This window comes from Phacochoerus africanus, chromosome 13 (assembly GCF_016906955.1).
Source record: "Phacochoerus africanus isolate WHEZ1 chromosome 13, ROS_Pafr_v1, whole genome shotgun sequence".
Lineage (NCBI taxonomy): Eukaryota > Metazoa > Chordata > Mammalia > Artiodactyla > Suidae > Phacochoerus > Phacochoerus africanus.
In genome coordinates, this window is record NC_062556.1 from 13,791,609 (window position 1) to 13,806,950 (window position 15,342).

Below are 15,342 nucleotides of genomic sequence, written 5' to 3' on the forward strand. Positions count from 1 at the left end.
TTTGTTATAATAATTGCTGCACTTTGCTCAATGTCTTAGCAAAGTTCAAAGAGATTAAATATTGAGTATAAATTAATTCATTTATCATTTCTTGTATCCTCCCCCCCCCAAAAAAAAACCCCAGAAATTATACTATGACTCTAAGGAGGCACACTTATGAGGAGGAGAGGGAATTCTAAACACTTAGGAAGAGGTACTTTTCAATGTCTTTCAGGACACAATGTTTTCCCAGTGTCCTTTTGATGTATTAATATATTTTCTGAAAAGATAGTTGAATGTAAGTACCAAGGTCACTCTGCCTGGGGTTGAATCCTGTCTTCACTACTTTTTATACATACAGTAAAAATGCTGATCAAAATATATTTTTTTCTTTTCAGGATTTTGCCACATGTTTTCATAGGTGAGCAGGAACAAAACTCAAAATATCAAAATGCAGATTTTTTTAAAAGCCTATGATATATATTCTTAGAATAGAGACTGTACTTATGTATTCTAATCTCTTCATTGTTGTTTGGCTAGTAGACATCAAGTAGACACAATCAGCTCTTTTCTCTTTATTGCTTCCTCAAAGGTGTTAGCCATACCAACTAATCTGATAATTTCAGCTATTAATCCCATAACTGTTGATCCCCAAATCTATGAGTCAACATTTGCCTCCATCCCTCTATATACATGGCAGGACCCACATTTTCCAAAGTGAAGAAGACAATGACTCTCATGAGATTACTGAAGTCTTACTTTCCCACAATCAGCATCATCACTCCCTGTGTGGGGAGACACCTCCATAGAGAAGTAATCTGTTACGAAATTATGGCCAAGTTGAAATTGGTTTTCAGCACTCCCACTACAGTTGCTTCCCTATTCCTCTCTTCGATATCTCTCCTTAAGAATCTAACATAATATTCTAAATAGTAGCCACTTCTATTATTTTAGTACCTACCTGTTCCCATTTCGTTTATTCATTACAATGCTTCTTTAAAAGGGCATTATAGACATCATAAGAAGATGTTTATTCTCCAAATACAGTTACTTAGATTTGTAATAAAATTTAGAGGGCATAGAGTCTTCTCCCTCACTGTACCTTACTCATCCCAGCATACCCAGAGGTATGGAGAGGATTCAAAGTTTGTTATTAAACTGAATAAATGATCGGCAACATAATTCCCTGGTTTAATCCTATCAGAGCACGTAACAAACTGCTGAAATCTGTTCCTGGATTACTCTTCTCAACTAGACTGCAATTTCCTCAACTGCACCAGCTTGATAAATCTCTTACCTATTGAATTTTAAAATGTGAAAGAAAAAAGTACGAGAAAGCTACAAGAAATAACAGTATTAGGCTGTTAGGCAGAAAATACTAATATTAAAGCTAAACGAAGATTCCAATTTCTTGAGCGTCAATCAAGCTTCTCTGCCCCCAGGTTACCTCGGCAACTGAGGATAGCACCGCCTCCAGCCCCGCCCACCGTCCCGCCTACAGACCTGGTCCTCGCTTGCCTCCGAGGACTCTTACTTCCGCCTCAACCTGCCAGCTGTGATCTGGTGGCCTACCGTCTATGCCTGCGCTTGTGCTGCCTGACTAAAAATACAGCAGAAGGTAACTGCAATTAGAAAAATAGTCTTACCGTACAATCTTAAGTTTTGTGTCAGAGATATAAATGCAAAAGCAGCAGCTATTTTTAACTTGTAGGCTCCGCGCAGCGTGAGAAAATGGGCCCGATTTTCAGGCAGTGCCTTGGACAACAGCAACCTGGGAGGGCCCCAATTTGCCGAGGGAGACGTGGAGCTGAGGGGAGCGAGACGCCGCGGAGGAAGTGGAGCGCCTGGGCCGAGCTGGCGTGAGGTGTCCGTCCAGACCGACTCCACCATGTAAGTGTTTGCTTTCCAGCTGCCGTAATCTCCGGTCCCGCTGCCTGACATTACCTCTCCCGCTCTCTTCCTCAGGTCGAAAGTTTCCTTTAAGATCACGCTGACGTCCGACCCGCGGCTGCCGTACAAAGTGTGAGTAGCTGGGCCTCGGGGGGCCCTTTTGGGCTGGGGGATTCGAGTCTTTCGAACGCCGTCCACCCTAGCAGCCCTCATTCCTTTCCTCTCCCCAGGGGCCTCCGTCACCCCACTCGAGCTGTGGTATCCTGTGAGTGTTGGCTTGCCTGGGCGCGGGGGTGTGCGGGTGGGTGTCTTGGGAATGTTGCTGCTGCTTTGTGGTCTTTTCCGACTCATCTGGGGGGCTTTGGAGCGGGAGGATGTGAAGACTGGTCTCTTGGTGATTTGCTGGGGTCCTCAAAGGAGTCTCTATAAGAAAGGCCTTTCACTACTTTGACTAGCTGTTAAAGGAAATAAGAAGGCATCCCAATCCCAGTCTAGCTTCCGAAAGTACTAGAACGTTTATCACTCTCAGACTCCTGATTCGCCTTGGGTTTGACTCAGTCAACAAATGGACGTCACAAAGTAATGAGCCTCAGACTATGTCTATTCGAGGTGGGTTTTTAGTAGAAAATGTTTAGTAGGAATGAGAAATACGGAAATAGGGCAGTTTGTCCAGGCGGAGCCCATTCTTATCCCTTAGTTGAGGGATGGGTTACCACAAATCTGACTGCGTACTCACTGGCACTTCCTAAAATTTTTAGGTAAAAGTAAGGTTACTGCAGGTGGAAGTCGCATGATGTGTGGCAAGGAAAAGCACTTTAGTAGAATTTTATGCATAATTTGTAAAATTACTGTCGTGGCCTGTCTAACTCAGCTGTAACAGGTATCCTCTGCCTCAGCTTTGTACCCATACAGCTACCCAGCCAGCCAGCCTTTCACTCCCTGGGTGTTTTATCTTCATACGACTCCTTTTGTATCTCAGATATTCATGGTTAAAGCCTCAAACTTTAAGATCCCTGGTTACTGCTCCCCCTCCAAAATGTCATTTTTAAGAACTGTCTTCTTGAAAGAATGTGCACATTCTCTTCTTCCAGCAAATTTACTGTAATATCTCTTTTTCAGCACTTTTTTTAAAAATCTATTTACCCAGCTGCCTTTTAACTATATCACTACCTTCTCTCCTGTTCCTTACATCACTTCTTTCCTTCTTATCCATGATCCATGGTCACTTTGTTGCAAACACCTTCCACTCTGGTGCCCCTGCATTTCTCTCTAATATATTCTGCTTGCTGAAACACTCAGCTACTCTTGTTCTCTGTTATGAAGGCTGAATGTGCCTGGAGAAAATTATACAGCCAGCCTAATGTGTTTTACGTACAATTCATAGCTACATTTAATAGTACCCAACTTTCTGCTACAGTCCCCAAATTTGCTTATTTTCCACTTTATTCTCTGAAGGAATTTTTTAAAAAAATTTCTCTTTACACTTTCCACAACTCCTTACCCCCTTACTCACAGCATCAGAGGGGAATTCTCTTTCCGTCACCACATCTGTAAACCTTCCACTCCATCTGTAAACCCATTATTTCTGTATGCCATGCTGTTACAGTGGAGAGCACGACTTTACTCCTGTGAAAAGCTCTAGAAAGGAGGAGGGAGGGAGAAAGAAGGAGCAGGACAGCATCCATATCTTTAAGAGTGCCTGGAACGTTGTACCGGGTCACTTACATGGTGACTGAATGAATTTAGTCGGCACACCTATAGTTTAGTGTGTGTGTAGTTTGTGTGTGTGTGTGTAATCTATGGGGTACGTGTATATAAAATATAGATAATGTATGCGTGTGTCTGTGTAAGGGTAATTATGCTGTGTTTCCTATTCAAAGTAATGCTAACTACTACTGCTTCAGTCATAGTAAAAGCAGCTCTGAGATTTGTGGGACAATGTGCTTTAACTTTTTTAAGGCCACCTTTCACTTGTCGGGCAGGTAAACATATACTTCCTTGAGTTACTAATAGTTGAATCCTAGAAAGGATGTTTCAATTCTAGGTTTATTCTGGAAGGATGTCGTATTTTTTATTTGTTTAGTTTCTTGTTTGTTGATAGATCCCCTCTTGGTATTGCTACTTGGTTATAGAAATGCTGAAATCAAACATTCTCTTGTGTTCAGGATGTCTTCAAAGCATCTTAACTCTTCCCATGTGATTCCAGTCTTTCCAGTTTTACTGCCCACCCCACCCCCTCCCCTTTCCTGATTACACCATCACTTCATCAGAGTGTTGGCTGTCCTGTTCCCAAATTGACAAGCAACCTGATAATTCCTGTTTTTTTTCAAAATACTAGTGTAATGCAAGCACAAGTTTTACAAAGTGACGAGACTGGCACACATAAAAGCTTCAAATCTAGATAAGGCCTCTGGCATTGCAGTAACTCCCGGTCCTGCTTATGTTTTTATTTTATGTTTTATTGGAACTCTTTGGATAGTCTAACCAATTTAATGTACAGATAGAAACTTACATTACTAAGTATCAACATGCTATTTAATTATATGATACAAGGCCATTTCCAACCTCTAGTCCAAAGTGAATTGAAACTCCAAAGTTTTAGATGTTCTCTCTTTTTTTTTTTTTTTTGTCTTTTTGCCATTTCTTGGGCCGCTCCAGCGGCATGTGGAGGTTCCCAAGCTAGGGGTTGAATCGGAGCTGCAGCCACCGGCCTATGCCAGAGCCACAGCAACGCGGGATCCGAGCCGCATCTGCAACCTACACCACAGCTCACGGCAACACCGGATCGTTAACCCACTGAGCAAGGGCTGGGATCGAACCCGCAACCGCATGGTTCTTAGTCGGATTTGTTAACCACTCCGCCACGATGGAACTCCTAGATGTTCTCTTATAGGCATAGTTTTAGGACATTGACTATTAGGTTCTGAGCTGTAAATAAACCATAAAAAAAAACTTGCAAAGTACTGTTCCCTGCTTCATAAACTTTTACATTGCCAGTTTATAAGATTTTTTTTTTTTTTTTAAAAACAAATGGCTGGAGTTCCCGTCGTGGCTCAGTGGTTAACGAATCCAACTAGGAACCATGAGGTTGCGGGTTTGATCCCTGGCCTTCCTTAGTAGATTAAGGATTCGGCGTTAGCATGATCTGTGGTGTAGGTCAAGGATGTGGCTCGGATCTGCTGTTTCTGTAGCTGTGGTGTAGGCCGGCAGCTACAGCTCCAATTGGACCCCTAGCCTCGGAACCTCCATATGCCATGGGAGCAGCCCTAGAAAAAGACAAAAAGACAAATAAATAAATAAATAAATAGATAAAATAAAATAAAGAAACAAATGGCTGTCCTTTAGAATTTTTTCTTTTTATTCCATATTAAAAAAAGAAAGGGAAAAATGGCATCTATTTTACCTGTTGAGCAGTATTTAGGGGGAGTGAAAGAGGGCAGCCAAGAAATCTATTCATTTTTGTTACTGCAAGTCATAGTGTTGTGCTTGTCAGATGTAATGATTTTTATATTCATCCATCCATCTATAGACTAAGTGAGGTGACAAAACAGATCCTCGAGATTGTTACATTCATAGTAGTTGGTATTAACTTATTAGAGAATAACATGGTGACAAGTAAAGAAGTTTCCAAGAAAAATGTTAGCTTTCCCAGCTTTGAACGAGAATCTATTTTTCTGTCTTTAATCTTTGTAATTTATTTTACTTTAGGAATCTTTTTTTATTTTTTAACCTAGTTCTGTGTCTTTGAGTGCTTTCTTAAGATAAAATGTCAGTTGTTTTTTAGTGTTTAAGTTGGAAAATTGGCACAGATTGACTCTTTGTCTGTAATCTAAATATACTTCCCCTATACGAGTCATTTAACAAAATCCCACATCACTCCAAAATTTTATTTCAGATTATGTTGTGTGAGCTTTTTTCCAAATGAGGTACAGGTGAAACACTTTCTTGTTTCACTTTTTGCCAGAGTAAACATACTCATCTTTATCCGCTTGGAGACTTGATGATTGAAAGTGCACAGGAGTTCCCATCGTGGTGCAGTGGTTAATGAATCCGACTAGGAGCCATGAGGTTGCGGGTTCGATCCCTGCCCTTGCTCAGTGGGTTAACGATCCGGTGTTGCCGTGAGCTGTGGTATAGGTTGCAGACACGGCTCATATCCTGTGTTGCCATGGCTCTGGTGTAGGCCAGTGGCTACAGCTCCGATTCGACCCCTAGCCTGGGAACCTCCATATGCCGCAGGAGCGGCCCAAGAAATAGCAAAAAGACCAAAAAAAAAAAAAAAAAAAGGAAAGTGCACAGAAAGGTTCATTGAAAGACCTAGGATCTGACAAAGCTTCCCAGGTAGCCTCCTCTTCTAAAGAAAATGACCACATTCCTGCCTGGGATGAGCAGGAGATGGCAAAGTGTCCTGAAGACTGAGGAGAAATTCAGCTGTTTGAAATCCACCTCTGGAAAGAAGAAGCAAGCCACGTGTTAGACTCATTTGTAGCAAAGTATTAAACATGTACAAATCCACACCTATGTAGATTAGTCATTTTCAAGTGGAGGTGAGGGCACCATCTCATCTACAAGGAGTTAATGAACATAGTGTGGGGAGAGCAGCCAACCTCAGACTCAAAAGACAGCTTTGCTGAGGTCTGCTACAATTGCCAAAATTAGTAACAAAGAACTTTTAAAAATTCTTTTTGATTCTTGCAGGCTCAGTGTTCCTGAAAGTACACCTTTCACAGCAGTCTTAAAGTTTGCAGCAGAAGAAGTAAGTACAGAAATTGCGACAGTCTGTGTAGAATAAGGTTTGGCAGTGTATCCCCAAAATTGGCACGTGTATTGACCCACCATTTCCACATGGGTTTGTTCGTTACTAGGTTTATGCTGTCAGAAAGCTAAGTCTTACTTAAGGTGAAAGTAGAGTGGCAGTTGAGGCTCATGTAAGAATGAGTTAAACAAATTGACACATCTATTTAAAGTAACCAGTGAAAATTATAAGGAGAATTTTTATTGAAATTGAAAAGGTAATGGTATGTACATTTTAAAAAAACCATTATTTCACACTATGTTAAGTATGCTTTTTCCTAGCTTTGATTCTGGAAGTATCATTTTATTAGGTATTTATCATACTTCTCAAATTTTCTCTATAAGAATGTGGCCTGTCAGAGAAAATTGTTATTTTTAGAAGTGTTTTTAAAAATATGCTTGAGTTTATAAGAAATGTTTCCATCCAGAATTTTCATCAGAGGTGTCTCTACAGTAACTCATTGGACATGACACTTAGCAGAGAAGTTTGGGCTGGTAAAAATGGCACAAATCGGTGATTTGGGAGACTTGGAGTTCCTCTTTTAACTCTGCCATTAATTATCTTTGTAACATGGGGCAAGTGTTTGTTTGAATTTACTATTTCAACAAAGATATTTTAGGAATATTCTGAGCAGTTACTTTGCTTTTATTTTTGCTTATGCGTAAGCGTTATTTAAGACAAAAGTAAATCATATCTAAGTCTAAAAGAGTAAACATTGACAGTGTTTGTTTTTCTGTAGTGCATAAAATAAGATGCATTTTATAATCTAAGGTGTTCTAGGTATAATGAAATGCAATATTTAGAGAACAGTGTAGTTCTTTAAAGATAAAGTAATAATTTCTTTGATGATGTCATTCATTCTAAAAGATAAATCATGTTTTACAGTTATAGAATTGATTATATATACCCCATCTTTGGTAACTGTCTTTTTAAATTAGCATTATATATATATTTTTTCCTTCTGCTCCTTTTTAGTTTAAAGTTCCTGCAGCAACAAGTGCAATTATTACCAATGGTAAGAATTCATTTTAAAACTTTATTGTTAGAGTTATAGAAATTGTTTAAAAGAAACCATATTAATTAAAATTAAATACAAAAAGTCCAAAGCGTATGTCAACATAAGTGATATACATAATTGCAAACACTAAGTCAGGGTTATTGTCCATAGTTGTCTCTTAGTTTTTTGTGCTTTTGTTATGTAGTATAGTACTTTATAATATTTTGTGTCCTTATAACTTCATGCCAAATTATTACTGAAAATAACTTGTCATTTCATTTAACAAAGTTTTTTTAATTTTTTTTAATATTGGTAAAAGGCTTTTAGAATATAGAAGTTAAGCAGGAATGTACCTTTGCTATACTTTGTTCTACCTGTCCTGATAGAAAACAATTTCTTATGAGCTTGCAATAATGAGAATTTTTATCCAGTAAGATATATAACCTAAATTTTGAATAAATTAGGATAGTACTAATAATTAAGTTTGATGCAACTGGCCTTATGAGTAAATGCTGAAATAAGATGAGAAGTAAAGATTTCAGGCAAGGCTTAACTGTCTTTAAAGAAAACAGGTAATTTTCACAGGTTCTGGCAAGTGGTTGGTGTGTAGTTAAGGTAGACTAGGAGAAGATGGCTCTAGTGTGCAGTACTGTGATTTAGTTTAAATATGACAGAATTTCTCGTTCTGGGACATTCTATATGCTGTCACATTGCAGTGCATCTCTGTTTAGAAAAAAGCAATCCTACTTTTCTGGAATGTTTTAGAGTCATAAGTGAATAGCTATTGGGAAGGTGCTTTGTAAACTTGTGTCAAGTGTGAGTGGAACTGAAATGACTCGAGCCCGTAGGCTCTCCAGCCTTGAAATTTGATGCCGACTTCCCTTTGTGGCTCAGTAGTACCGAACCCATGAGGATGCGGGTTTGATTCCTGGCCTTGCTCCGAAGGTTAAAGGCTCCGCCATTGCTGTGAGCTGTGCTATAGGTCACAGATGTGGTTCGGATCTAGCGTGGCTGTGGCTGGCAGCTACAGCTCCGATTCGACCCCTAGCTTGGGAACCTCTATATGGCCAAGTGTGGCCCTTAAAAAAAAAAAAGCGGAAAAAAAAAGATTTGATGCCTCAGAGCAATGTTAAATGATTAGATGACATACATAAGGTGTTTTGGCTTTATTTTTCACTGGGTGTGCCCAAATAGAATTAAAAAACTGTCTTCTGTAGAATTTATCAGGATCACCACATTGACAGATGTTTTTGCCTAATCCAGTGATACGTGTTAATGCGTAATAAGAGATTTCAAGGTATAACTTACCTGAAAGGTTATCAGTCACGTTCTTGGTATAATTGTTTGGCTTATGCCTATATACACAGCAGCACTATTTTGGCACATTTCTTGTTACTGTTAAAGCTTTTTAGCATTAGAAATAACTTAGATGATTTTACAACTTATTTTCTAGATGGAATAGGGATAAATCCTGCGCAGACTGCCGGTGAGTATCCAGAATCCGTGGCATGTGGGTAAAGTTGTCTATGTCAACTGATAACTAAATACTTAATTCATCTAATTAGACACAATAGGATTTTACCAGGATGATAGCTGCTTTTTAGGGGTCGTATTGCAGTCTTTACCCAAGTGTAGTTTGTTTCGTAGTATCTATCAGTTATATATGCTTTTGGCTACAAGAGAGAAAACCTGACTAATAAGCATTAAAGGTATTTAAATATTAAATAATACATGTAACAAAAAGTTTAAAGGTAAGATTGTGCTCTAATGGAAATAATGATTTTGAACTACCTCATAGCTGCTATATGTGAAGTGCTTAAAAGTTTGCATTATTCACAGCAAGCATTCCATAAGTGCTGGCTATTATTATTTTAAAGAAGTACAGTCATTTAAATTTTATGGGGCTTAGTCTGCACTCAGGAGTTTCAAGCTGTTAACATTATGCAGTGCTATGTATTGATACCCTAACAAGTAGGAAGGGTCAAAGTAGTCTTAAACTTTTTAACAGGCTATTGTATATATTTTTTAGATAAGCCTTCCTTAGCTTATAATCTAATCATAGTATTTTGAAATTAAGCATGATTTTATGTAATACAGCCTCCATCTTGAGAAGTAGTTACTTTTAAACTCTTATATTCTACAGTGCTTCTACAAAAGTACATTGTCCTCATAGGTCCTGGGATTGAATCTTAGCCATATAGCAAATGAAGAGGGATTCAAAAGGATAATTTCTTTTTATATAAATCAGTAATTTTAAGTGTATAATTTTACTAAATTAAAAAGGCTTTTTTAAAAAAATCATGAGGCATTTTGTTGTATAAATGCCTTTAAACTTAGGTTTGAAGGGTTTGCTTTTCTTACTCTAGGAATGTTTTGTGGTTTAATTTGAATTACCACTTACTCTAATGGGTTGCCTATTGTATTACCCTTAAAAATTGAATTATGGGCATTGTGAGATACGAGGAAAGTCTCAGCAGTAACCCAGACACAAAATTGTGAGGGTTTCTAAACTTTTGTCACTTGTGGTAATTTAGATTTATTATTTTTTTGTCCTTAAATATTTTATTGTGTATTAAAGGAAGTACTGATGGTTAAATTAATTTATGTTGTTCTTGGATGATTGTATTTGGTAGTGTTTTCTTGCCTAGTGTTCTTAAAGATTTTCAGACATTTGTTGAGTTGTGAAAGTGTGAGAGGAATAGGAATAAGACTTAAAAAGCCTGGAATTGGGTACTGTGTACCTACTTTACAGCCTCTTGTTTCTTTTAGATAATAATTGTTGGGATGTTAATGGTAGCATGTCATTTTTTAAAATACCTAACTTTTTGCTTTGTCTGTTTGTATAGGAAATGTCTTTCTAAAGCATGGTTCAGAACTGCGAATAATTCCTAGAGATCGTGTTGGAAGTTGTTAGTATCTGCTACTTGGAACATGCAGTTACCTTGCAGGATAAATACTGGTATTGTTCTTGTAAAATTGGAATCAGCCATTTAAAATACTCTGAAAACACCAATAGTTGATAAAATGATGAAATGACTCCATTCCTTCTTGTTCTCACACTCTTCATGAGAAGAGGAAAGGCTTCACATTGCGGGTGTCATCACCACAGAAGATCACAGACTTTTGTTGCTACTTTGCAGCACACACAGGTAGTTCATTGACGGTATTGGATTTTCCAGCGGTGTTTTATAACTGGAAGATGCTTCTGATAATTCTTTCTGACAGTATTTGGAAATTAAAACTTAACTGAATCTTTCTATTCTTTGAGTTGAAAATATAAAAAGATTTTGGATCCATGTGTGGCAGTTTGCTTGATAGCATCCGACTTGGGACACAAAAATAATTGAATTACATATATATGTGTATGCGTGTGTATGCATATATATATATATATATGGTAATGGATCACATCAGTGAATACTTAACTATCTTCTTATCATTTATCTTCCTTTTAAGTTTCAAACTTCATGTGTTGATATAAATTTTAATTTAACATCAAAGAACCAAAAAAATTGAATTTTTGATCTAGCCCTTATGTGTAAAACTGGTATCCCACGCTAATGAATTTTAGCTCTGATCTTGCAGAATCCAGTATGTGTAATGCTGAGAAGTGAAAATAAAGTAGAAGCATTAATTACTGAATTAAACATTCCTTTATTGATCTCTTTTAGAACAACCTTTAAAACAGATTCTCAAGAAACCGTCATCTTTTTGAGGATAATATTTCTAAATAGTGTTGAGGGAAGAGAGTATTGTAAAGAAACCTGAAGTTCACAACAGAGCTGAAGGAAATGCTTAATTAAAATGGCTAATTATACATATTGAAAACCTTTAAGAAGCCAGAAAGGGAAGATGGGCAAGCTCAGCTGACCAGGCTTCTCCTAAGAAGGAAAGAAACAAAAGACAGACATGAAGGAGAGCAGAAAGCTGTTAACAGGCTTGTCAAAGAAAAGGCCAAACTGGAGAGACAACCGCAGAGGGTACGTTGGGAAGAACTGAAAGGAAAAACAAAATACTTACCATTGTTATAAGGAGCAGAAGGCAGTTAGAGAAAGCAAAGCATAGGCCTTGTCAACGTACGGATTTCAAAATTCCCCTTCAGAGAATCTAAAGAATGATAGGCATTAAAGATGGGTATATTTGCCCTTGGAGGGAACATCAGTATCTATTTACACCTTGAAAAATCAAACATAGTCTCATAGTGATTGAAAACTAATACTTGGCTTGCTGTGTTCTAGATGGTGAGCTATCTGGAGGTAGGCCTGGAAATGCAGGCCTTCTGTGAATGCTTGTTGGACTATTGATGAATAAAGACCGGTTTTTATCTCAGCGAGCACAGGCCCAAGGCTTATTGAAAAAATACTACACAGTAGAATTAGAGTCTGAAAGTTGACATTGGTTACGTTTAAGAAATATTGTTCATATATTTGATAAATGAACAGTAGGATTCTGAATTGTAAAGGGAAAAAACATCTGTGCTGAGGTAGAAAAGTATACTGCTAATGTTTGGAGAATTTTTTTATTTTTTATAAACAAAATCTATGCCTAAAGAGCCCTGGTCCTTACCAACAGTAAGCCTCAGTTAGCTAGAAATTTATGAATATCCATTCCCTGAATTTTTGAGGGATTTGAATGAGATTTCCTCCCATTTTGTTTCTAGCACAAAATTCTACCTGCTCTGTTACATAAGTAAGCTTTATGGTGTTCCATACCATAATTTGTTTAATATATTCCTTCTTTGGTTTGAAAATTTTACTGCAGTAAGTTCTTAAAAACATTTTCTTAAAGAACTAGGCATTTTGTTATTAAGTGTGATCTGTTAACTTCTTTGTACAGACTGTTTTGAAGTATTTAGTTTAAATGCTTTATTGGTACATAATATGAAAATACATTTTCTTATACCATAAACCATATTGTCTGCTCTTATTTTATTATTAAAGCGCTGAATTAGCACAGCTTGTTGAGTCAACATATAACCAATGCAGACAGAAAAACAAAACAAAAAGAGGGCAAAATGGTTAATGGCTTTAGCTCTTAGAAATGAGTATGTATTTCCAAATGCCAGTCTGTTTTTAGAAAAAATTTAGTCGATAGTAAGTGTCCCAAACCTGGGACCTAGGAAATTATAAATACAGATTCCTGGAAACCACCCCTGAAGTTCTTATTCACCAAATCTGGAGTGATGCATAAGAATTTTAGAAGCAGTCCTGGTGATAACTGCTTTGCAGTTCGGTTTGAGAATCAATGATAAGGCCAACCTTTTCACTTTATAGATGAACTAAATGAAGTCTAAGGGGTCAGAGCAACTAGAATATGTTCCAGAATCTTGGAAAGTGTACATTCCACTGCTTGTTTCAGTAGGTAAGTGCCAAGATGCTCCAACAGTCTCTCACTGGTGGTAAAGCCTCTTTTTCAAGTGTTCCAAGTCCAGTAGTTTTTGTTTTTTTGTTTGTTTGTTTTTTAGATATTTTATTCTTAAGATTTGTTATGTGGAAGTAAAGCCAATGGGGGAAAAATCTCAGTCTGATTTATGCCCCTTGTACCCAAATTAAGATGTTAAAAATATCTATTAGTTCTTTTACCCAAAGACATAAAAATACTTGTAACTTGGAAGCGTTAATGTACTGTAATGGAACACTTATAAATTAACTATTAGTGTTCCCAAGGTTATTTATAAACCTGTAAATCATATATATGTGCATATACATACATACTTATGTTTTTACGTATATATCTATATATATATGACTTATGACTTAACATATGTGGGTACTTTCACTTGTTCCATCACAACAATACCAAATTATCCTCATTTTATTGAAGAAGAAAGAGGCTTAAGGAATTTTGAGATTTTAAATTTTAATTCTTGTTTGACTTTAGAACTCTCCATATATTGGGAGAATATTTCATTATCTTTTTCACAATATACTAGATCTGTGTCAAATTATAAATTTTAAAATGTAAGAGAAGTGTGTAAGGCTTAAAGTTTCAGTTCAGAGTACCAAATACATGTGTAATCATAAATGGCATTACTTATTAATACACAGTATACACATGGTAAGATTGTAGGACCTTAAGTAAAAACCAGTCAAATAAAGGTAACTATAAGCCTGGTGCTATTCCATAGGGTTGGACTATGGCCCCATATTCATCAATCCCATCAGACCATTTATGTTTTTTTAATCTTATGCATCTTGTAGATGCAGCTGCAAGATTAGTTCCCTAGTGCTGCTGTTCCAACCAGACTGATGCCTTTAAGCTCCTCCAATAAAGACATTCTAGAAGTATCCTCTGATAGTGCTGGGGATGGGTAAATCTCTGTCGATATCAGGCTATTTAATTAAACCATTAATTGAAGTAAACATTTTCAAAGATCTCAGTCTGTCTAATCTATTATCCACACCTTAACGGCTTAAGCCAGGTATTTGAAACTGATTAGCTTCTTGCCTTTCTCTTGCCGTGGCAAACCTTTCATAGACTTCAATTCATTCTTTTTACAAAATATATCTCATAGCCATCTCCTCTGTCTAAAGCCCTCATCTTGTATGTGCTGTAAGAGTTTCTAGTCTCCATTTCCTCTTCCACACTGCTGCTGTAATAAGCTCTTTGAAGTGGAAATATGTAGTTCCACTAGTCAAAATCCCACTGAACAGAAATATGTAGTTTTCATGACATGTGTGGCCCTTCATGAACTGGTCTTTGTTCACAGTTATCTGTTATTGCTACTTTTTCGTCGAGTTTTTCTCTCCAGTTCAGACTGCAGCTACCCTGAACTACAGATAATATGTACTGTCACCATTGTGCCATATTCTCATGCCTCCGTGCCTTTGTTTTCTCCACTTGCCTTCAAATTTAGAGACATTGACACTCTCCTCACTCCTCCTAAGCAGCAAGCACTTCTGCACGGTCCTCCACAATGGCAGTTATTAAATACAGAATTATATTTATCTCTGATTTAAACTATAAATTTTAGAAAAGTATAAGATCATAACTGAAACTAGATTTCCAAATTGCCTTGCCCATGGCAGATAATTCAATAAGTATAATCAAAAGACTGCATTAAAAAAAAACAAACAAAAAACCTTGAAAATGTCACCTGTGTGTTCATACGTAATAACTTCTTTGGCCAGAATATTCGATTAACCTGTATACCCATATTTCCTTACTACTGCTTTCCTTACTACAGAGAGTTTACTCTGTCTCAGAAGTGAATTAATCACTTTTAAAAGTTCAAAGCAGTTTCTCATTTTTAAACAAATATATATATTAATCATTAACTATACCTTGGATATTGGTAAGTGCTAGAGATAAAGTATTACAAAGATGTATTCCTTTTTCTTGGGCTCTCCAAAATTTATAATTTCAAAACCAGCAAAATCTACTAACCGAAGTAATTTTATGGAAGTGAAGGTGTGCATCAAACCCTTTTTTAATGGGCTGAGCATAGTTCTAGGAAATTTATATCCTTTATCTCATTTAATCCTTAATCTCTTCCCAAACTGCCATGTTCATTTCTTTTTACTGTTAAGGGAGCGAAGATTTAAGTCACACTGAGGTTGGCTCCTAAATCGCTATGACTAGAAGATCCACACTATGAATTGTTGCTTGTTGGCCATGATTTTTCCTAGAATTATACTGAATATTCTTTTGAAAGGAAAAGATACATCTGGAAAGGGCCTCA

General features: G+C 37.1%; 1 protein-coding gene across 1 annotated transcript; it reads left to right on the forward strand.

Moving 5' to 3' along the window:
• Window positions 1-1,446: 1,446 nt before the first annotated feature.
• UFM1 (ubiquitin fold modifier 1) lies at window positions 1,447-11,303 on the forward strand. The gene is made up of 7 exons (XM_047756246.1): window positions 1,447-1,597; window positions 1,691-1,869; window positions 1,945-2,001; window positions 6,568-6,625; window positions 7,640-7,679; window positions 9,115-9,147; window positions 10,508-11,303. Coding segments are annotated over exons 2-7 (258 nt in total). The 5' UTR covers window positions 1,447-1,597; window positions 1,691-1,867; the 3' UTR covers window positions 10,576-11,303.
• Window positions 11,304-15,342: the final 4,039 nt, after the last annotated feature.

Coding starts and splice junctions, on each gene's coding strand:
- UFM1 (XM_047756246.1), top strand. Junction 6,626..7,639: donor TAAAGTTTGCAGCAGAAGAA/GTAAGTACAGAA, acceptor GCTCCTTTTTAG/TTTAAAGTTCCTGCAGCAAC. Junction 9,148..10,507: donor AAATCCTGCGCAGACTGCCG/GTGAGTATCCAG, acceptor CTGTTTGTATAG/GAAATGTCTTTCTAAAGCAT.